Below are 23,656 nucleotides of genomic sequence, written 5' to 3'. Positions count from 1 at the left end.
TATTGACTTTAGAAGACTTTGTTGCATTATGTGCCAATGGTGACCATTAAAAAATGAGAACAGCACTTTTAAAGTTTTTTTTTTGTTTTTCTCCAAAGTTTGCAGGCCTGTACCTCAAGAAGTATTAAAGATATCTTATTGCCCTTCTAGATTTTGTGTCAGAAGTTTATTCAAGTGTGCTATTTGTATACTTCTTTTAAACTTAAAAATAGGAATGTATACTTTTTATGTACTTCTCAGCAATGGGCTTTATGTACTTCTCAGGAATATACTTAAAATTACATTTAAGTATACTTCACTTATACTTACAAAAAGTCTAAATATATTTGAGCTATATTTGTGCTCCTACAATCTGTGTTTTAATTGTTATATGGTAGGGGGCACTAGTACACAACTTGTGTACAGAATTTGCAAAAATTAAAAAATCTTGTGTCATAACGTTACACAGTTTTGAAGCTGTTTTATGTCAGATGATGGTGTTAGATTACATGCGGAAGTATTTTTAGAGTGGCCTTTTATTGTGGCCAGCCTAAGGCACACATGTGCAATAATCATGCTGTCTAATCAGCATCTTGATATGCCACACCTGAGAGGTGGATGGATTATCTCGGCAAAGGAGAAGTGCTCACTAACACAGATTTAGACAGATTTGTGAACAATATTTGAGAGAAATAGGCCTTTTGTGTACATAGAAAAAGGTCTTAGATCTTTGAGTTCAGCTCATGAAAAACGGAGGCAAAAAAAAAAAGTGTTGAGTTTATAATTTTGTTCAGTGTACATAAAGTATACTTAAAATATACTTGAACTTTACTTAAGCATACTTAAAATAAACTTGAAGTATACTACTTTTTGGTAAGGGTTAACAAACTTGTCTGTTGGCATGTACATTTTTACGGCCCATTATGTTTTGGTTCCTGAGATATTGGGATCTCAATATGACTCCTGGTATAAATAATTAAATTGAACACATTTTCAGTGGTCAAAAACCAAATGTGGGTCAATTTGCAAAAATATGATACTTCTTTTATTTTAAAGAGGAACGTCTGAAGAACAAATAATGCTGAAACTAGAGATGTATCTTGTTCCTCTTCAGGAACTCGAGCTGCGTCAGGAGACGCTTTGGGGAACGCCTACAGCATAACCGGCTGTGAATACCAATGAAATCTGTCCAATGGATGGGAGGGACGTCACGGGCGAGGTGACGTAATGACCAGCTGGTATAAAAGCGCATGCGGTGAAACCGGCGTCAGCTTTCTGTCATTCAGCAAGCGCTCTGTGTGTCTGTCAGTCTTATTTACTGTTGTCTGTCTTTAGCTATGGCTAAGAAGAGCCAGTTTAAGGCTTGGAATATGGGAGAAGCGCAATACTGTATGTTCCTCCCTGCAGATGTTTTTTTGTGTATGCGGGGGATACACACAGCTTGTGTGTGTTGGTGTTCCCCACGGTGCTGTCCGCTTCCGCTGAGACGGAGCGTAGGCGGCGCTCGTGGGGTTCGCGGCGGGATCTGATGGAGGGATCGGAGACGAGCGAGTCTCTATCTCCATCCTCACCTGTCTGATCCCATGACCGCTCCTCGAGTTCGGAAGCCCGCCTCACAGTTACTTCCCCTCGGGCAGCAGCATCTGCGTTTCTCGTGTCTTCCTCCGAGGAGGTTGACATGGGAAGCGTCGAGCATGTTGCTCCCACTCTGTCACCCCAATATGAGGAGCTTGTGGAGTGGCTTGTCGAACCGCAGAGAGGGTTTTCTGCATTTTCTGCGGTTTCAGACTTGCCTCCACATCGAGCCTGCCTTTTTTTCCCCGACCTCCACACTGAGGTGTCGAGGTCGTAGGGAAAACAATTCGGCCCACCTCTTCAGCCCCTCTTTTGATTACTACGGTAATGTGATGGGGATGAGTGAGCGCGGTCACAGAGCGATGCCGCGCGTGGAACAGACGCTTGCGAGCTATCTGTCCCCTGACACTGCGTCGTCTCTGAAGGCAAGGGGTACGCTGCAGCAGGTCGGGTTGGCTTATGTCTGCACACCATGGTGGTGTTGCGGGCATGCCAGGCTGACCTGCTCAAGGAGTTGGATAAGGGTGGGGGTTTCTCCCTCGCCGCTCTCTAGCTCACGGGGGTTCTGGGCGAGAGCAGCCCCTGCAACGTGCTGGCTCCTCGTATAGGCAAGCTCGCCCCCGCTGGAGCGGGTCGGGGCGGTAAGAAGGGTGCGCAGTCAAGGACCTCCCAGCCAAGCAGGCGAAGAGGTCTTCGGCCAAGAAGCCCTGATGTGAGTGGGATCAGGGCTCATGAGGGTAGACCCTCTGGGGTAGAGCACGATTCACCGCAGCGTACGGTGCTCATCTTCCCCCAGTGCCCTAAGGAGATCGTTCTGCCAACCCTGCCACCTATGGTGCTTCAGGGCGCAGCGGTCTCCAGCGAGCATACATCTCAGTCTTTTCCGCCCGGTACCGTAGCGGAGCTGAGATGCTCGCCACCCCTTTGGGGGTCTCTAGAGCAGCTAGTTCGGTCATTCCCTGCCGCTGCGCCGCTTCAGGGCTAGCCGCTCGGGTTGCCATGTGTTAGTTCGCACTGACAACACATCGGTGGTCTCTTATAGCAACCACCAAGGAGGTCTGCTGTTTGCGCCCCCTGTACAGGATGGCGCACCAGATCCCTGCGTGGGCTATGAGGCTGAGCTCTCCTGGTTGGTCAAGCTGGCATTGCTCCCCTCAACTTTGAGGGTCACCTTGAGCATGCCGCTCCCTTCTGAGCGTTTGAGTTCCCTCTCATGCTGAGAGTTAAGTGCTCCGCTCTCCAGAGCTCTGCCTTGGTAGAGCTAGCATTGCTCCCCTCACTTTAGAGGATCACCTATGAGCATGCTGCTTTCTCCCGGCTCTCCTGTTGGTCGAGCTTGCATTGTTCCCCTCAACTTAGAGGGTCACCTTGAGCATGCCGCTCCCTTCTGAGCGTCTGAGTTCCCTCTCATGCTGAGAGTTAAGTGATCCGCTCTCCAGAGCTCTGCCTTGGTAGAGCTAGCATTGCTCCCCTCACTTTAGAGGATCGCCTATGAGCATGCTGTTTCCTCCCGGCTCTCCTGTTGGTCGAGCTGGCATTGTTCCCTCAACTTAGAGGGTCACCTTGAGCATGCCGCTCCCTTCTGAGCGTCTGGGTTAGCATGTGTGAGCAGACACCCTGTCGAGGCAGGGGCTGTTATCCGGGGAATGGATGCTTCACACCGAGGTGGTGAAGCAGATCTGGAGAGCGTTTGGCCAGGTTCAGGTGGACCTCTTCGCCACTCAGACAGCGCAGTGTCCCCTCTGGTACTCTCTACGTCATCCAGCTTCGAGGGGCTGGATGCCATGGTACAGACGTGGCCGAGGCTTCGTCTTTATGCCTTTCCCCCGATTGCTCTGCTCCCCGGAGTTCTGGAGAGAGTGCGCTGGGACGGACTCCGGCTGCACTGTATTTGCATACAGTTGATATTTATTAAGTAACAAGGTAATAACATGCTATACATGTATGTGTGTGTGTGCGTGTGCGTGTCCTCATCTCCTCAAGCACCACCAGTGTGGAGCATCCACTTGGTTGATGTGACGGCAGCCACAGCACAACGGCGCCAGTGCGCTCACCACACACGAGCTACAGGTGTAGAGGGGAGGGAGTGATGGAGCCAGTTCAATGAATGGGGATTATTAGGAGGCCATGATTGACAAAGGCCAGTGGAGAGAGGTAAACATCTTTGGCCTGGACACCGGGATTACACCCCTGCTCTTTACAAAAACTGCCTTGGGATTTTTAATGACCACAGAGAGTCAGGACCTCAGTTTAATGTCTCATTCAAAGGAATAGTATGAATGACCAGGATTAATTGTTAACTCTAGGTAAAGTATGAACAGTGTGGAAAGTAAAATAAGATTACCCAGGATTGCATTTACCTGGGGTTTATAATTACCCAGTGTTAATTATTTCAAGTGTGAGAGACATTAATTGTTTGAGGTACTATCAGTGATTCTGCCAAATATGCCCTTTAGCAGTAGATAAGTAGTGATCTGATGAAGTTTCACATTATATAACAATAAAAAAAGAAAAATGAATTCCAAGTTAATCCAGAGGAGGAAAGATCTCGGTTTATTGATGTGAATGCAATGTGTGGTAAAAGCAGCCACTTTTCCCTAATAGGTGTGGGATTTGATTCAAGCATTTTTCAATACTGCATATCTGAACTCCTGGTAGCTTCAGAGGTTGTTAAAATGGACAAAATCCCTTCTTCAAAATAGCCCTGAAACTGATTCAAATATAGAATCTTATGACTAGACTACAGAAAGATAGGTAATGTGCCTCAGCTTGTCCATTTCAGTGTATTTTAAGCACTCTGACAGGTATGTTTTATACATATTGTTTTGATAGAGGGAAACAAGATACAATTCTAATTTCAGTATTATTTATTCTTCAGACATTGTTCTTTAATTTAAATAAGTAAAAACTGTAAGTGACCAAAATTAGTTTTTTACCACTGAAAATGGGTAATATTCCACAATCTGGAGCCTCAAAGAGACCCCCTATTTTAGCGACTGAATCATGTAGGGCCTTGAAAATGAAGATTCCAAAAGAAAAGTTTATTAAGAACTAGAATCTAAAATCATATTGCAATATCTTTAAGACTTATTGAGTTATAGGCACACAGACTTTGGAAAAAGAATATTAATGGCACTTGGACAGGTGTTCGATGCAGTTGTTTTGATAGAAGGGAACAAGGTACATTTCTAGTTTCAACATTGTTTGCTCTTCAGACATTCCACTTTAAAAGAAAACAAGTATCGTATTTTTGCAAATGGACCCACATTTGAGTTTTGACCACTGAAAATGTGTACAATTTACTACTGGAGCCATATTGAAATTCCAATAGCTCTGGAACTGAACAATACAGGAACTTAAAATGAAGACATCAAAATAAAAGTTTGTTAAGTCTCAAAATCTAAAATGGCATTAAGATATCTTTAATACTCTTATTAGAGGCCTGCAAACTTTGGAAAAAAAAAAACTTGAAAAGTGCTACAAAGTTTGCTAAAGTCAACAGATTTTAATAATAGACTGACAAATCTCTGCACAAAAGTAACATTATGATGCTGCCATCTTTCTGAAGTCATTTTTACCCCCCTGCAATTTGTCTCTGAATCTCAGGTGAAAATTGCCATTTTGACCCTCCTCTTCAAAAAAGTGGATTACTCAGTAAATATTCATCCATGACATTTAATATTTTAATATCTCATCACTAAACATGTTTATCTTTCTTCAGAAAAAACAAAACAAAACTGTAAAATCAAACATTTGAGCTGGTGACCTCTGATTGATTTGACATGGAGTGACCCTAAAGCCTTTCCTTCCAAAATAGGGGTGACCTCATTTTTATGTTGCCAGTCCTGTGCACCAGTATTTTAACTTTGTTTACTTCTGTTCATGGTCATGTCTGATCATAGAGACATAGCATGGCTATCCTGTGTTGTTGTATGTGTTGTCTATGTATTTGTTTTCAGAAGTGTCCACAAGTGCCAAACTATTTTTCTTTAATATAGTTTTGTGTTAAAAATGTACAATGGCATTTGTATTTTACTATGAAATGTTTTGAATTTGTTTGTGCATTACAGATTCAAAATATTTGTAGCTTACACTATGAGCTCTGAGCAAAGTACGTTTTAATCTTTATATAAAAAAGAATAGCCTTATTAATGAGAGTGTATGAATTGCAATTGACTTAAATGGAAGCTACTTTAGTTATCGCTGAATTTTGATCGTGTCATGTATATTCAATTGTTCAACTATGTCTTGTGTCTATCAAGTAAATTATGTCAATCCAAAGAGATGACATTTAGAAAGGACTTATGTAAATAAATATTTAATTGAAACAACCAAACTTTTTTCACAGGATAACTGCTGTATCACATTTACATCTTTTACACCAATATCAAGTGAAAAATTAGTCTGATTTAATAGGATTTAAACACTGGACGTATATATGAGTTGAGTAGTTTGTAGACTACAGCTGAATAATGGACATTTGCTTGTGCAATTCTAGAAACTTTTGCTATCAATTACTCAAAATGTGTTTTTTCCTCAGGTATAAGCGGTACATCTTGTGATCTAAAAACTCCAAATTCTTAATCATTAACCAAGATTAGCTCTATAAAGATAAGAAGCACAGCGACTGTAGACCTCCACTCCTCTCTATAGCACAAGAGAAACAGTCATGGCTTTATTTTAGCTTTTCTTAATCTCAGTATTAAGTTCCTGCATTGCACAGGATGAGGATAGTATGACTCCTGTGGTGAATATCTACTCTTGAGTTGAAGGAGCTTAAAGCTTCAGTTAATGGGCTGACAGTGGATCTAAACGCTGCTAAAAATGAACTCACAGAGCAGAAAAGCTTGGTTCAGGATCTGCAGAAACAGATGAAAGGTGCATTCGCTGGTTTGTTTCACATTTATATGCATTTTTGAGCTTTGAACTTGAGTTCGTAACCACAGAAACTACATAGCAATGTTTTGCAACCACTTTAGAATTTTGCATTGCATTTTCTAGCTTTATTTACTGCTTAAACTAACCATTTGTCTCCAATAATAGAGAGTCCTAAAGTGGTATTCACTGCATCCATGTCAAATACAGGGAATACACACCGAGGGCCTTTTAGTGCGGAGACCAAGCTCATCTTTGATAAAGTCCTAACCAACATTGGCAATGCATATGACCCTGTCACAGGTTTCTGCATTTTAAGTTTGAGTTTCTGTCATTTGAAAAATTAATAATTTGATCATTGAATTTTTAACACGGTTTAATTTGTAGTATTGAGATATTTGCTTATTTGTCTTTTGCAGGAGTGTTCACAGCGCCTGTAAAAGGTGTGTATTACTTCAGGTTTTCCTCCCATGATATGGGTCTGAGCATCTTTAAAGGCACGGTAGGATTTGTGTCTTCATACGAATATAACTCTGGTGAGCGCAATGACCAAAAGTCCAGTGGAGCCGTGATGGAGCTGGATGTTGGTGAAGAGGTTCACATGAGGCTGTGGATCAGATCCTGGATTTTTGTGGATCCACGGCACAACTATTCCACTTTCACAGGCTACCTGCTTTACCCACTGGATTCTACTTCTGTATAATTTGTATGTGTGAATTATTTAGTAAAATGTTAAAAAGAATTGTTTAAAACTCCTGAAAACATAGCTTATGTTTCTTTGTTGTGTTAATAATGTATACATGTAGTTAAAAGGTCACTGTTTCATACAGACAAAAACAAGAGTCCTCCTATACACTTCTATGGAACAATACTTTTCATTCATTACTTGGCTATCCAAATGAGGACTTATCATAGACTTCTATTGTTTTATATAAAGCTACAAACTAAACATCTTCCTTTTTTATTTTATTTTTTTACTTGAGTATGTTCCTAGATGGCAACTTAATGATGGCAAACTAACAAATTTGTCGTCAAAGAACAGTTCCGTAAATCCATGCACACAAAACACTAGTCATATAAATATTCTGGGTTAAATAAAAACAAAGCTTGGTTGAGAGTATTTGTGACAGAGAAAGTAAGTCTGATCTTCAATTTGTAAAAGTGAAAACCATGTTGACAATAACGCACTTTAAAACAATAAATAAATGAACACAGTAGAGATAAACAATTTCCCTTTGTTTTAAACAACAATGGAATCTACATTATCTTGCTTTCTCCTGCTCATTAATCGTACAGTGTATTTTATAGTACATAATCTATCTATCTATCTATCTATCTATCTATCTATCTATCTATCCATATCTATATATATATATATATATATATATATATATATAGTGAACAGCATCTTTTGCCCCAAGCTGAACATTTTATTTATTTATTTTTAATAATTAATTAATTTCTTGCCATGAGGTGGAGATAAGGCACAATGCAACAATGTATTTTATTCAAGCTATCCCCCTCTTATTGTCTAAGATGAGCTGGTATGGGCAGCACACAGGCAGCTATGTATGTGTTCGGGCCTGGTGTCACACTCATGTTCTCCCAGCGTTCTGTTGCAGGATCATAGCGGTGCACTGTTTTGGTATCACTGTAGTCCTCCTGGCAGTAGCCTCCGATTATGTAGAGCTTCCCCTCTAAGACCGCTGATGCTGACCCAACATGTGGCACTGGGAATGGCATAATCACACTCCAGGAGTTGGCCACGGGGTCATAGACCTCACAGGCTAATTGATCTACCAGATTGCCATCAGCTTCACATGAAACCCCTCCTGCCACATATAAACGGTCACCTAGGGTCTCCATGCAGTGCAGGGCTCTATCATGTGTCATTTCAGCCAGGTTAATGGATCCTCGTTCTGGGTGGTAAATGGTCATAGACGACAGGCACTGGTACTGACTGTTAAGGCCTCCTGATAGGAAGATTGTGTCGTTCCATACACTGGCCGCGTGACAGCATAGAGCATGGCCTAATGGGTGGACAAAACTGAAGTAGGAGAGAATTAAAAAGAAAGCCTTTAAATGGAGGACAACAGCACTCACTTTGAATGGTTCTCAGTAGGTATTAGGAACAGTTTGACTTGCACAGTACATTTGCAATAGTGTTGTCAAAAGTACCGACTTCGGTACCAGTTGGAACTGAAATGTAAAAAAATGTGATTACCAGCATCTCCCGCAAGCGTTTTGAGCACCGTTGATCAGAGGAACCATCTATGAGCAGATATATTAGGGATTTGCTGATGGATCCGTTGATAGACGTGGCTTTCAAACGCTCCCATGTGTATCTGTGTAAGTGCTCTTTGAAAAGCGCGAAGCAATGATCATTGTAGCCAATCACAGACATATCTACCCTGTTGAAAAAAAACTGAATATCCTGGTTAGGTATGTTTTGAAGCATGGTTGCTAGTTTGAGCTGGTTTAAGATGATCCTTAGCTTGTCATGATCTAGTTTAAACTAGTTATGAGCTGGTCCTGAGCAGGAGCTAGTTGCTTAGGACTAGGGCTTGAAAACGAAAAAAAATGTCAATCGGTTCACTCCGAGCAGAATCGATATTTTAACGTTTCCGTTCCTGCGTTCCTCTGTATTATTACCGTTCCGAAACCGGTTTGAGTAGAAAAAATAACGGTTAATACCGTTATTTTTAAAATTGCCTTTGCCTATAATAATAATAATAATAAAGTACTGTGTTTTCTTTACACAAAAATAAAAAGAAAAAGAAAAATAAAAAAATACAGAAAGAGATGGTATCTTAATCCGCTGCGCTAATAGGCTATACGGCATCATCTTTTCTAGATTTTTACATTTCTAAATGTAGGCTACTAAACAAAATAAAAAAATCTATTAATGCTTTAAAGACATTAAAGAATTTTTTAAAGATGTTTGCTGCAAATTGTAAAAAAAACAAAAAAACGCTACTTGTATAAAATGTTTTGAGGGAAAAAAAAGCAAAGGCTAAGCCTGCATTTTATTAGCCTATTATTCAGAAATGATGTAGGCTAAAATGCCGGTAAATCAAAAATGTTTACAAACATTATAAACACTAGGGATGTGCGCTACGACTAATTTGACTGTCATTTAAACGGAAGTTTTGTATCCGACTAGTGGACTAGTCTAAAAGCTAGAAACCCCCAAAAAATGGCAAAAAAAGTGCATGTGTCTATATAACAGCCTACACTTGAAATACTTAAATCTTTGAATCACACTGTCAAATCCCTCAATTAATTCTGCTAAAAATAGGTCATGATTATGCTTGCCTGGCGTTATCATCATTTAATATTAGGCGGTCGTTAAACAGAAAAAAATAAAGAGCATACACTCAACAGAGCCCTGCACGGCCCTCAAATTTAGGCCCTAGCTCGGCCCTGGCCCGAGACGCTCAGGCTAGGCCCGGCCCACGTCCCACAGCTTATCAGAATTACCAACCCGAGCCCTTTTTTTCCCCCTTCTCCTAAAACAGTTTATACTACTGTTTCGGCTATTAAAATAGTTCCGTTTTGTGTGTAATGGCAAAATTATTATATTTCGTTTTGTTTTTTTATTAAGTTAATTTAGAAAAACGTTGGGAGCATTTTTGTTCATTAAATAGCCTATAGCCTACGTTATTTTAGTTTTTTAAAGTAACGACCAAGCGGCCAGCGGCATGAGCTGATCATAGCCTATGTTTGATAAATTTAGCCTTCTCATATCATCACGACTTGCCTAAAATAAAATCTATAGATATACTAAAACAGTTCAAGTATATAACAATGTTTAAACGTTAAACCTGCTATAATAATAATGTGTGTAGCCTATATCTCAGTTTGTGCGGAGAGTGGAAGCTAAAGCGCGCTCTGCAGGACATGGAGGCACCAGCAAACACTTGGATTGCTTTCAGTGGAAACAAATTAAAATAGCCTACGCCGTCATTTTTTGTTTGTTTGTTTGTTTGATAAAGGTAAGAATAATACATCATTCCGACCTGTAAAGGGTCTACTTGTATTTGTGCGCACTCACAATACCAACAAAAGGTAGTTATTTTATAAAACAAAGAAAACAAACATGATGTGCTTTCTGCCGTCTCGTCTTGAACAGGAGCGCTTCATAAAAATAAACCGAAACTGAGCGAATACATGCCTCACAGACATGATAAATATATCTATAGAAAGCTTTAAATTATCACTTAACGAAATAAAAAATTGAAAACAAAAACTCTTTTATTATAATCTTAATCATAATCAATAAAGATGCATTTCTATCTAAAGGCGCGTCTAATGAGGAGACGGTGAGTCAGGATCAGCAACTTCATCCTTGCGACACGGACTCAGAAAACATTAGTTTATTAGTAAATAGTTCAAATATCTCCTTACTATTTCCCGCAGACACATTCATGGTTATGTTTGCTGGGGTTTTGCAGCAAGCTTTAGCCTATTGCGTGCATTTGAACGCAGAACTATTCCGCTGCGCTGAAGTCACCTGCTGCTGCTGCGGGACACTAAACACCATCGAGCTGCTGTCGTGTGGTCTCCTGTTGTTTCCACCAGCGCGGTGATTTTTTTTTTCATCACTAATCGATAGATGTCTACAATATAAAAATAATTTTGCAGGGCTCTAACATTCAACATAAACCGGTGCATAGCTTATTTATTCAGATCGGCTGGAGCAATGCAGAAATGGAAAATCAATCAATAGACTGAAAGAATTCTTCATTTTCATATAAAGTTAGCCAACATATAAAAACAAAAGTATAAAAAAATAGGAACGTTTATCTAGGAATAGCATTAAAATGGCTTTAAAAAATTTACTTCATGTTGGCTATATTGTCTAAAAACAAAAGCATGCTAGTTTTACTTACTCCATGCACATTTGTTAACGTGGTCTGGCGAAAGACTGGACTAGACGATTCTGCACTTGAAAAAACAAAACAAAAAAAAAACTCGCTCGGCAGGAACTGAAGTCACAGGCATGCAGAGAGTTTCGAAAAGAGCCTGGAAATCCCGCAGCACCACCGAAGTGGGTCTTCGTTTAGAAGAATAGATCGCGTGCATGGGATCACGGACCGCAGCGACGTATGAAAGATTGACATTGCTGGCTTTGGCTAGCCTCCAAGCTAACGCATAGGTCTTTCGTGTGGTCATTCTAAGCTCGCCGCAACTGACGTGAAGACAAGGCATGAGAGGTCTGAGGTAAAAATGTAGTTTCTGCCCAGATATGCTTTTAAAAATATTTAAATATTTTGATATGTATTCTTTTTCAAAAGTTTTATTTTAACTTATTTAAAATGTTTTAAAATGTAATGTTAAAATGATGGTAATTTGAATGATAAAATGTTTTTTGGTTTTTTTTTTTTTTTCTCTCGTGTAATCGACTATTGTTTTCAGTGTCGACTAGTAGGAGCTGTACCGTTTAGTCGACTAGTCGACTAGACCCGCACATCCCTAATAAACACAGTAATTAGTTTCTCTCCACAACAAATCCTCTAAACTTAAGGATAGCCTATAGGCTATAAAAACGTCATTCCAAAAACAAATTAAAGGTGAAACTGATGCCTACCTCTCTCACTCGGCACGAATCCAAATGTTTCCATATTCTCGACGTATAGCCTACTAAAATATTATTTATTGGCGTTTACTTTCATCGAAGCACCGCTGGTGTGTAAGATCTGTTGAATCCATCTTACACTGACGTCGGATAAACGCTAACGCCGGTGTTCTGACGATTTGTGCTACCCTGTCAGATTTTCCATTAAAACAGATGGTAGCAGAATTCATTGTCATTGCGACTAGGGTTCACAGCTGAGCACGGGCGGGCATTTCACTCGCTGGATGCGTCAGCATCACATTTGTATAGTCTGTACTACTTGAATTCGTGATTGGTTGACAGCAAATTTTAAATATTAAATGGAACGATAAAATAACTTTATTAACCGGTTAATGGCCATTTCAAATTTTCGATTCTGTTTGGAACTATAAAATTTGATTTAGTTTCTGTTTCCGGTTCTGTTCCAGTCAAAATTTCGTTCGTTTCCGGTTTTCGTTTTCGTTCCTTGAACCGGTTCAGAGCCCTGCTTAGCACCAGCTAAAGACCAGCTTAAACCAGCTCAAATCAGCAGCAAAGCTTCAAAACTTACCTGACCAGCATATGCTGTTTTTTTTCAACAGTGTTGAAAAGACAATTGCCAAGCAGAGGAGTTGAAATATCCACTCAACAGTGTTCAAATTTCTCATGGGAAATGCTGGTATCGTCACATTTTTTAAATGTCAGTACCGACTGGTACTGAAGTCAATACTTTTGACAACACTTATGGCACTTTTCCACTGCATGGTACGGCACAGTACAGTTCGGTATGGTTCACATTGGGGGTTTTCCACTGGGTACTTTTTTCAGTGCCACCTCGGATGAGGTTCCAAGTAAACCGTACCATTACCAAAACGTGACGTGTAAACTCTGCTGATAACTGATTGGCTGGAGAAAATCGTCACTGCCTGCGTCACTGAACTTGAGACACGAGACACAACAGACCTGCTAGATTTAAATCAGCACAGCCAGCGAAGGATCGAATGCCACTGTTTTGAATGAGCGCACCTTTGAATGAGCCTTGAATGATCGCACCAAAAAATGGCTGTTACGTTGTCTGTTGAGGAGGTACAGACATTCCTCTCGTTCATAGCCGAGGAGTAAATCCAGTGAGAGCTTGATGGAGCGACGTAGAATGAAAAAGTTTTTCAGGAGTCACGGCAGTAGAGGTGGCGCAAATATAACAACATGTGAATAATCCCGCCCACTCTAAAGCGGTACTAAACTGCAGTGGAAACGCAAACCGAGCCGAACCGAACCAAGCCGTGCCGTACTAAGAAACTCTTGAAAATGTGCTGTGAAAATTAGACAAAGCATACAACCCACTGAATGGACTTTACAACATGGTTTTCATTTGAACAAAAATATGAAGTTGATCTAGAATCATGCATGCCTTTTAGAAATGACAAATGCATTTCTTCTGCTATTCATTTACTGTACTAACCTCCAAGAATTTGTGTTGGGGCAGTAAACTTCCACACTCTCCATATTGACCTCTGAGTCCCTCTCTCCACCAATAGCATATATTTTACCATTCAGGACAACTAGAGTGAAGCTGCCTCTTGTCTCATTCATATCGGCCAATCTTTGCCAAACATTTTGCATGGGGTCGTACCTAGTTGAACAGGAGGTCAACAGTGTAAGAGCACAAACCTGGACAAGGTCAGATAGATGAGTCCTCATGTTACATCTTACCTGTAGGTGCAATTCATGGTATCAATTTTGCCGTAATAATGACGTCCGCCAACTACGTAAAGCTTGCCCCTCATTACCCCAACTCCATGACTGAATCTTGGTTTCTCAGGTAAAGTTCCCAGCATTCTCCACTCTATTTTCTTCACCAGTCCAACATGGTTCTTCAAGGAATTGCTAAACCATATGTCCATACAGGGTTTACGTTTGTCAAAGTTATCAGTCATCCTCTCACCCCCAACAAGGACTAGAGTGTCCTTAGGCATATAGGCCCTGAAAGTTGACTGAACATCTGAAGAACTGGAACAGAACTCCTCAAGGAGAGAATCATATAGTCTTTTGGCACCAATTCTCGGCCACAACGTTATGGACTTAACTTCTTTGAACTCCTTAAAGGTCATGAGGGGAAACTGTATGTTTCCCATCAGCTCCCTGGCAAGTTTGGTCCGCTTTCTGGGAAAGGCTTCAATCCAACGCATGACTGCTTTGAACACAGGCAACTCCGAGGGAACACAGAGAGAATCACTTTGAAGGTACTTCTTCAGTTTCTCTACAGGAAGATCTTGGAACTTTGGAGTGCCGGACACATTTTGAAAGTGCCTCAAGACAAAGTCATCGGCCAGTGCAAGTAAGTCCGCCATCCCATAGGTCTCTGCAAAAGATGCTACGTCTAGGCAGCTATAAGCATCTATTTCTTGTTCCAGGAAGTTAAGGCACAGTGAGAAGGCAGTCTGGAACTGTAATTGCAGAGAGGTACAGGTGAAATCAAACACGCAGCCCCATCCAAGAGCAAGAGCCCCGCTGTAGGTGTAGTGCAGGAGGGCTTCAAACTCGGCGGCCCCGACTAACAGCAGAGACACTGATTCCTGTCGGCTTTCCTTCATACCGCTGGTAAACATGCCTCTGAAGTAGTCGCTGCTAGCAGCCAGGAGCGCCCGGTGAGCTTCATGAAGGCAGAATTATACATAAATACATACATACATACATGCATACATAAAGCAGTTTTGAGAGTGCAGAGGGCATGAAATTAATACTAAAGCTAGAGAAGTATAAAAGTATAAGATATGGAGGGAGCATTTAGCTTCATGCTTAGGAAACTCACACTTTTACCATATTTCCAAATCTCTTACCATGAAACACTCTTCCTTCTGCTTGAAGCTCCACATCACATCCCATTCTATGTGTCCACATCTGTCTGATTTGCTGTAGACTAATTTTCATATGTTCCTCAGCAGAAATCTCTTTTCTGTCTACTTTCTTTCCTCTTGTCTCGTCCTCCTCTCTCTCTTCCTCCTCTTTGCAGAGTTCTAGAATTCTCGGAGCTTCCAGGCTGACAGCTGCAGACCAAATCCATTCTATGTTGCCTTTGTTCAGAATGCTGATGTTCCCCATATAGGCAAACTCCACCACTGCTGCCAACCCTGAACCATGAACCTCAGGACCCATATACAAAGAGATATACTGCTCATGTTTGGGCTTCTGTCTGAGTCTTGTCTGAATAAGGTAACTGACCGCAGCCAAGACAAAGGAATGAACCTGGAATTGGTATCCATCCTCTGTGAAGAGGGTCAAGTCAGTGAGAACCGAATACAACATCATGTTCTCAAGAGCCTGGAAGACCGCTCCTGGGTAAGCTGGATCAGAGTATAGCTTCTTGGGATACATGTCGCAATCCTCATCTTCAGAATCTTCAAAACTGCTACTTCCATCATATTCATCATCTTCTTCTTCATCCTCCTCCTCTAACTCTTGATTTATCACTTCCTGTTCCGTGCTGTAGTCCACCATGTGCTGCTCTCCATCTCTAAATGTTAAACCTCCAAATGTTAAGTATTTTTCAGAAACACCAATGTCATGAGTACTGATGGAGGCAGTAGCAAAACAGTCATTTTCATTAGCATTGTCGTATTTATCATAATCTTTGTCAGTGCTTTTATCATTTTGTGCAGGCATGGCAACATAAGTGTCACAATTTGCAGACATAACAGGTAAACTCCTAATATATTCTTCATTGCCATTAATGTCAACATGTATATTGTATCCACTCTTGTCCTCATTGACTTCATTATTTGTAAGCGAAGCAACTAAACCTTCACTGTTTATGGACATAACAGATGAACTTTTTCTATGTTCTTCGTTGTTATTTTTGTCATCTTTTTTATCTATATCCTCTTTATCATTATTAGCTAAATTTGTGAACACATCCAGTAAGTTGCCACTATCAGTAACAGGAAAACTATTACAGCATACTGCGTCAATGCTATTGTTGTTGTCATATTTATTGACATCCTCTTCATCACCGGCTTTATCATTACACATAGCAAAAACACTGTCACTGTTTGCAGGCATTAATGGAAAACTAACACTACATCCTTCATCGTCATCAACAGTCTTCTCACTTTCCCATGAATTTACTTGCTGCTCCTTTGGATCCTGTTCTTCTGTCAGCTCATCTTCCTCCCCTGGATTCTCCTCACCCTCCTCTTCTTCACTCACATTCATCCATCCAGTGTCACTGCTCGAACTGTCATCCTCTCTTGATCTCCACAAACTTCTCCACTTTTTTTGCTGATCTACTGCCATTGTGACTTCCGTTTACTGTCCTGAGAGAATCTTCCTTGTCTTCAAAAACCAGGACAAGTCCTATCAAATCTGTTTCCTAACTTGTGTTGAATCTCTCTGTTGATGTGGGATCTTGTACTTTAGTCTGGTATGCAAAATAGATCGGTATCTCATGAGGTCACAAAACATAACGCTATTTTTACCTCAAGCATTCAATAAGATCACACCTCAAGCATCTAAGAATGGCCTGCTGCTTATAATCCAGCCATTCTATATATTTATGAGTGTCTGGTGGTGATTAATAAATTGTATTTATTTATTGTCTGTTTGAATGACTTGTATGTGTTTATTAAATCAAGTTGTTTCAACATGGATTTGTGGATGTGCTTTATCTGATATTGTTTTCGGTTTGGAAAAAAAGTGTAACATCTTCGTGCTCCTGCCCTTGACTCCGTCTCTGGCTTAGTTCTGGGCCATAAGAAACTTTGGAGCGGGTACTGGGAGCATGTGATGCCTTGAGGCAGTAGATTCTGATCATGTCAGTAGAATCAAGTTTCTCCTCCACAGCCTGGGAATGTTATCTGGGTCAAGGAGCCCAGAGCAGATAGAAACAAGCAATTTATAGACTTTATAGTTGTCGTTGTTGTATAATGCATTTGTAATTTGCCTATGACAAAATGATCTGGTTGTTTTTCCGTTAGTTTTAATGTTTTAAAACTACATGTCAGTTCTGTTTGTTACTGTTTGAATATACACAAACATTGTCCCATTGAGATCTTTTAAGGAAGTTAAAAGTTTTTTTTTTTTTTTTTTAACATAACCTTTTTATCATAAATTTATTGAGGCATATAAAGAATAATAATACAAATTGTTATAATAGCCTGTCTTTATTCTTCTAATATACACACATGCAGACACAGCCCTGCTCATGTGTACATTAGGCTTCTCCGTGTCTTTTGTCTGTCCATGTTTGGGAAGCGTGAATGCGCGAGACAGCAGATGGAAACCTGCGGTGCTTGAAGAGCTACAAACAGAGCTACAAATGTCACTGGCGGCCTTGGACTGGAAACCTGCTGGAGATGCCAAGAGGCCACAGAAAGGCAGACAGAGAGAATATGCTCATACTAAGACCCTATTAGCCTGACTAATTAATGCATTAACACCCCAAAAGGATCTGGATCTGGACACTTCACCTAGATGTTAAATGACATCTATTGAAGAGATTTAAAATGGTAAAACAAACAACTAGAAGTATTTAAAGGATGAATGGTTCGTCAAGCTCATAACGACCCTGCCATTGGCCAAGAGAGCTGTCAGTCATGCATCTCCGAGGACACGTCTCTCTTGTTCTGTATTGTCCAGTGGCACTTGAGTGATTCATTCTCTCTCGCTCTCAGTGCAAGGACTAGTGCTCATATATTTAATGACAAACAAACCTCTTGTAAAGCCACAGCAACACCTACAGACCATGAGTCGACTGTGTGCTGAAATCAACAAATAAATAAATAAATATAAACAGAGAAAATACACGTGAGCTTCATTATACATCCATAACTTTATACATCCATTGACTGCATGTTTTGAGTTTGAGCTCCATCAAGTTGATTCTTTATCGTCTATTTTCCATCTTAAAAACAATTTTATACACTATCATTTTCGTTTCTATAACGTGTGAATATATCCACTATAGCATTCTAAAACAAAACCAATCAGAGCACCTTGTTATCACTAGTTTTATTTTGATTTCTCGAGTCTGCTAGTAGCTTATAGCCGGTTTGCATCGGCAGCGTGGCTGCCGCTAATCTCGCTTAGATTGCTAATACTCTATTCACACACATTACCATTGTTTCACTGTTACTTGCTTAAATGGCGGATTTGTGTCTACCTTTGAGTGCAGGTGAGGACACATTTGAGTTGCATTCGGTGCAGCTGGAGCTGGAGGCCGTGGAGAAGCAGATCCGTGACCTGGTGGAGAAGCAGGCCCAGCTGAGAGAGTGGAGAGCTGCACTGGAAACATCCCGGGCTGATGCTCACAAGTCCGGGGTAAGTATATAGCACGCTGCTAACACTCCCACCACCTCTACTCCGTGTGTTTCTATGCACAGACCCTGTGCACCCACGACGCGATCTTCCCAGATGTCCTTCACTCCGGCGCCAGGACGCCACGGACCAAGGGTGCACCAGTAGCGGAAGACACGAGCCAGGCCCCGGGCGACGACTTCTCCCCCTCCGCCGCCTCCGGTCTTCAAGATCTCCACCCGGAACTGCTTCGCTCCCCTCTGCGAGACGGAACGCGACGCTGTGATCGTCGGTGCTACGTTAGCTGAAGTGCACACTCACTGTTTCCCCGGTGCTCGTATTCTCGATGTTTTTGCGTAGATACAAGCGATCCTGAAGGGCGATGAGAACATCGGTGCTGTCGTGCTGCACGTGGGGGTTAACGACACCAAGCTGCGGCAGACGGAGACACTGAAGAGGGACTACAGGAGCCTGATCGAGACAGTACGCAGCACATCGCCCGCGATGACGATCATCGTGTCAGGACCGCTTCCCACGTATCGATGAGGATACGAAAGGTTCAGTAGACTTTTTGCTTTAAATGAATGGCTATTGTCATGGTATAAAGAACAGAAACTGCTCTTTGTTAATAATTGGAATATTTTCTGGGAGCGTCCTAGGCTTTTCCGTGCTGATGGCCTGCACCCCAGCAGAGTCGGAGCGGAACTCCTGTCGGACAACATCTCCAGGACGCTACGCTCCATCTGACTAGTAAGCCAACTCTCAAATAACTGCTATGATGTCTTTTGTTCTACCCACTTAAAAGATAGAAGTACTTGCGTTGTCCTATCTATACAGACTGTGTCTGTTCCCCGAATAGCGAGGTCAAAATATAAATGTAATGCAGGATCTAGAAAAAATCTCATCGTGATTAAACCAGAAAAACGCAAAATAAATGAACAAAAACAATTTTTAAAGCTTGGGCTCCTAAATATTAGATCACTCGCACCCAAAGCAGTTATTCTAAATGAAATGATCACAGATAATAATTTTGATGTACTCTGCCTGACTGAATCCTGGCTTAAACCAAATTAATATTTGGTCTAAATGAGTCTACACCACCAAGCTACTGTTATAAACATGAGCCCTGTCAGACTGGTCGTGGCGGCGGTGTGGCAACAATATATAGTGATATTCTCAATGTTACTCAGAAAACAGGATACAGGAGGTTTAACTCATTCAAAATACTTCTGCTTAATGTTACACTGTTAGATATGCAAAAGAAATATCTCCTATATCTTGCTCTGGCTACTGTGTATAGACCGCCAGGGCCATATACAGATTTCCTAAAAGAATTTGCAGATTTCCTCAAATTTACCTCAACCAGAACTGGCCTCGGCCAAGGTCGCTGTTGGAAAAACAACCCCCGGGAAGAGCTCTGCAGTGAGACGCTCTCGCGTTCCTCCCCCCTTCCACACAAACTCTTAAATACAGACACACACACACGAACATATATGCATTCACCTCCCCACCCCGATCCCTCGCCTTCGCCGCTTTGTACCGCCAGTCTGACAAGCGGTCTGTGACCAGCGCCGAGAATGGCTGCAGGACCGGATGGCTGCTTGCCGGAGCTGGATTACCTCCCCTGTTGCAAAGTCATGTGTCTATGTTGTTGTCACGAATCCTGACCATGCACTTCCGTTCACTAGCCACCAGAGGTCACTCGTTCACCACACGGACTCATACACAGCTGTTCACAATGATCACGCCCACACCTGAGAACCATCTCGCAATCACCATCACCCAAACACACACTATATAAGCCATGGACTTCCTCAGCATCGAGGCCGAGTATTGTTTGCATTTATCACTCTCCCAGGGATAGCTACTTTACAGAGCCATAGTCTTAGTATTAGTCTTGCCTTGTCTTTCTTGCCGTGTCTGACCCTGCCCGTGTTTTCCTGGATTTACACTTCGCCTCTGCCGTTTGGACTCTGTTCGCTCCCCGTTTGGATTATTGCTCTCGTCTCTGGATCATCTCTCTGCCTTGCCCCTTTGGATACTGTTCGCTGATCGACGACCCACGCTTGCTCCACGGATTGCTGTGTCTTGCCCTTGTCATACCTGTTTGCCACTGTCTGACCCTGCCTGTTTCTGACCATGTTTTATAATAAAGCCTTGCATATGGATCCGCACGTCTCACGTCTCGTCAGCCCCGTAACAGAATACTCGGCCAGTCAAGGATCCAGCGGCTTTTCAGAAGATCAGGAGAATGGTATGGACATCGCTTTTCTTTTGTTACGGTTTAAGCAGGGTACCCGATCACTTGAGGAGTGCATCGAGGAATTTTTAACATTAGCTAATGACTCTGATTTGCCGGACTGTTTTTTGATCGATCTGTTTGGGGATGGCCTTAATCAACCGCTCAGAACTAAACTCTTTAAAGAGGGTCCGCGTTCGTCACTCGCGCAGTTCATGGATTATGCCTTGCTGTGTGTGGGCTCTCCGTTCACTGTGGGTGTCGCGGAGGAACGTGACACCGCACTCACTCGCGAAATGGTGGTAACAACCACACCCCTTCAGGTCATCGCTGTCAAGCCAGAGTCTGCTCACGTCGTCGCTGTCAAGCCAGAGTCTGCTCACGTCTGCTCACGTCGTCGCTGTCAAGCCAGAGTCTGCTCACGTCGTCGCTGTCAAGCCAGAGTCTGCTCACGTCGTCGCTGTCAAGCCAGAGTCTGCTCACGCCTCCGCCGAGCTGCCAGAGGCTGTCACCAGAGATCTAAGGTCAGTCTTTCGAGTTCCCTGTCTGATATCCAGTGTGATGGACCCACCACTGATGTCAGTGCGAGTAGCTGGCATTCCCAGGGCCTCAACCCTGGCTGTTACTGAGACTGTTCCCCTGACCTCAGTGCTTCCCGTTATGGCGGTCGCCATTTTGAGTGTGTGGGCTGCACACTGTGCTCCTGAGGCCTCTCCTGTCCACGAGTCTGTTTCTGAGGTCTCTCCTGTTCACGAGTCTGCTCCAGTGCCTCCAGAGGTGGCGGCTTCCGCTGCAGAACCTCCCGAAGTGGTGGCACCTACTCCCGAATACCGAGAATCCAGTTCTCAAGCCACGGCCAGGAGTGCCGATCCCATATCCCGAGAATCCAGTTCTCAAGCAACGGCCAGGAAAGCCAATCCCGAATCCCGAGAATCCAGTTCTCAAGTCACGGCCAGGAGTGCCGTTCCTGATCCTCAAGTGTCTGCACGCCCTCAAGCTCCCGCTCCTCCAGAGCGCCCTCAAGCTCCCGCTCCTCCAGAGCGCCCTCAAGCTCCCGCTCCTCCAGAGCGCCCTCAAGCTCCCGCTCCTCCAGAGCGCCCTCAAGCTCCCGCTCCTCCAGAGCGCCCTCAAGCTCCCGCTCCTCCAGAGCGCCCTCAAGCTCCCGCTCCTCCAGAGCGCCCTCAAGCTCCCGCTCCTCCAGAGCGCCCTCAAGCGCCCGCTCCTCCAGAGCGCCCTCAAGCGCCCGCTCCTCCAGAGCACCCTCAAGCGCCCGCTCCTCCTGAGCGCCCTAAAGAGGCCGTCTGCGAATCCTTGCCCTGCCCTGTCACGGCTATGGAGGTCGTTCCTGAAATCACGGTCTGCCCTGTCACGGCCACGGAGGCCGTTCCTGAACTCACTGTCTGCCCCGTCACGGCCACGGAGGCCGTTCCTGAACTCACTGTCTGCCCTGTCACGGCCATGGAGGCCGTTCCTGAACTCTCGGTCTGCCCTGTCATGGCCACGGAGGCCGTTCCTGAACTCACTGTCTGCCCCGTCACGGCCACGGAGGCCGTTCCCGAACTCACTGTCTACCCTGTCACGGCCACGGAGGCCATCCCTGAACTCACTGTCTGTCCTGTCACGGCCAAAGAGGCCGTCTGTGAGCTCATGCCCGGTTCTGTCACGGCTAAAGAGGCCGTCTGTGAGCTCTCGCCCTGTCCTGTCACGGCTAAAGAGGCCGTCTGTGAGCTCTCGCCCTGTCCTGTCACTGCAAAAAACGCCGTCTATGAATCCTCGTCCTGCCCTGCCACGCCCTCTGTGATCATGAATGCTCTCCCTGTATTGTCTGTCTCTGCTCTCCCTGTGTTGTCTGTCTCTGTTTACCCCAGATCTCAGACTCTGCCATGGTTTCCTGCCCAGTCTGCTTCCTGTCGAGGGTTTTCTGCTCAGGTCTGGTGGTCCTCTGCCCCGCCGTGGTGGTCTTCTGCTCGGGTCTGGTGGTCGTCTGCCCCGCCGTGGTGGTCTTCTGCTCGGGTCTGGTGGTCGTTTGCCCCGCCGTGGTGGTCTTCTACTCCGGACTGGTGGTCGTCTGCTCCGCCGTGCTGGTCTTCTGCTCGGGTTTGGTGGTCTTCTGCTCGGGTCTGGTGGTCGTCTGCCCCGCCATGGTGGTCTTCTGCTCGGGTCTGGTGGTCGTCTGCTCCGCCGTGGTGGTCTTCTACTCCGGTCTGGTGGTCATCTATTCCGCCCTGGTGGGCTCTTGCTCTGTCCTGGTCTCCGGTTCCGCCTGGGTGTCCTGCTCTGCCGGTTCTGCCTCAGTCCCCGGTCTTCCCACTTCCTCACGGACCTGGCCCTCCGTCCCTCCCCCTGTTCCGCCTCCGCTCCACCGCCCTCCTGGACTATATAGGAGCGTCTGGAAGCCGCTCCTTGGGGGGGGGGCTATGTCACGAATCCTGACCATGCACTTCCGTTCACTAGCCACCAGAGGTCACTCGTTCACCACACGGACTCATACACAGCTGTTCACAATGATCACGCCCACACCTGAGAACCATCTCGCAATCACCATCACCCAAACACACATTATATAAGCCATGGACTTCCTCAGCATCGAGGCCGAGTATTGTTTGCATTTATCACTCTCCCAGGGATAGCTACTTTACAGAGCCATAGTCTTAGTCTTGCCTTGTCTTTCTTGCTGTGTCTGACCCTGCCCGTGTTTTCCTGGATTTACCCTTCGCCTCTGCCGTTTGGACTCTGTTCGCTCCCCGTTTGGATTATTGCTCTCGTCTCTGGATCATCTCTCTGCCTTGCCCCTTTGGATACTGTTCGCTGATCGTCGACCCACGCTTGCTCCACGGATTGCTGTGTCTTGCCCTTGCCATACCTGTTTGCCACTGTCTGACCCTGCCTGTTTCTGACCATGTTTTATAATAAAGCCTTGCATATGGATCCGCACGTCTCATGTCTCGTCAGCCCCGTAACAGTTGTACTGATTATGTGCTTTTGTTGCTGGGGTGTTTTTCCTGTTCTCACACTGTAGTCCCAAAGGAGCATAGTCTGGGGGTTATTTTGTTTCTCCCCTCTTCCTCATGTTATGCTGTATTTCTTCCTCAATTCCCTGT

At 43.7% G+C, this 23,656-nt stretch overlaps 1 protein-coding gene and 1 pseudogene across 2 annotated transcripts; one reads left to right on the top strand and one right to left on the bottom strand.

Annotated features, from left to right (window-relative positions):
- The first annotated feature begins 6,223 nt into the window (after positions 1-6,223).
- LOC306876895 (complement C1q-like protein 4) lies at positions 6,224-7,132 on the top strand (annotated as a pseudogene). The gene is made up of 3 exons: positions 6,224-6,432; positions 6,598-6,732; positions 6,849-7,132. The product of its transcript is annotated as a complement C1q-like protein 4 (transcript).
- An 821-nt stretch (positions 7,133-7,953) lies between these two features.
- Positions 7,954-16,318, bottom strand: LOC306876887 (kelch-like protein 9; the record flags this gene model as incomplete). The annotated part of the gene is made up of 4 exons (XM_079428335.1): positions 7,954-8,476; positions 13,488-13,658; positions 13,739-14,678; positions 14,866-16,318. 4 exons carry the CDS (start codon positions 16,316-16,318, stop codon positions 7,954-7,956), a joined length of 3,087 nt encoding a protein of 1,028 aa, XP_079284461.1.
- Between the last annotated feature and the right edge of the window lie 7,338 nt (positions 16,319-23,656).

The sequence above is a fragment of the Barbus barbus genome (genome assembly GCF_936440315.1).
Source record: "Barbus barbus genome assembly, chromosome: 2".
In the NCBI taxonomy this organism is placed as follows: Eukaryota; Metazoa; Chordata; class Actinopteri; order Cypriniformes; family Cyprinidae; genus Barbus; species Barbus barbus.
This window is presented reverse-complemented; position numbering and strand designations above follow the sequence as displayed.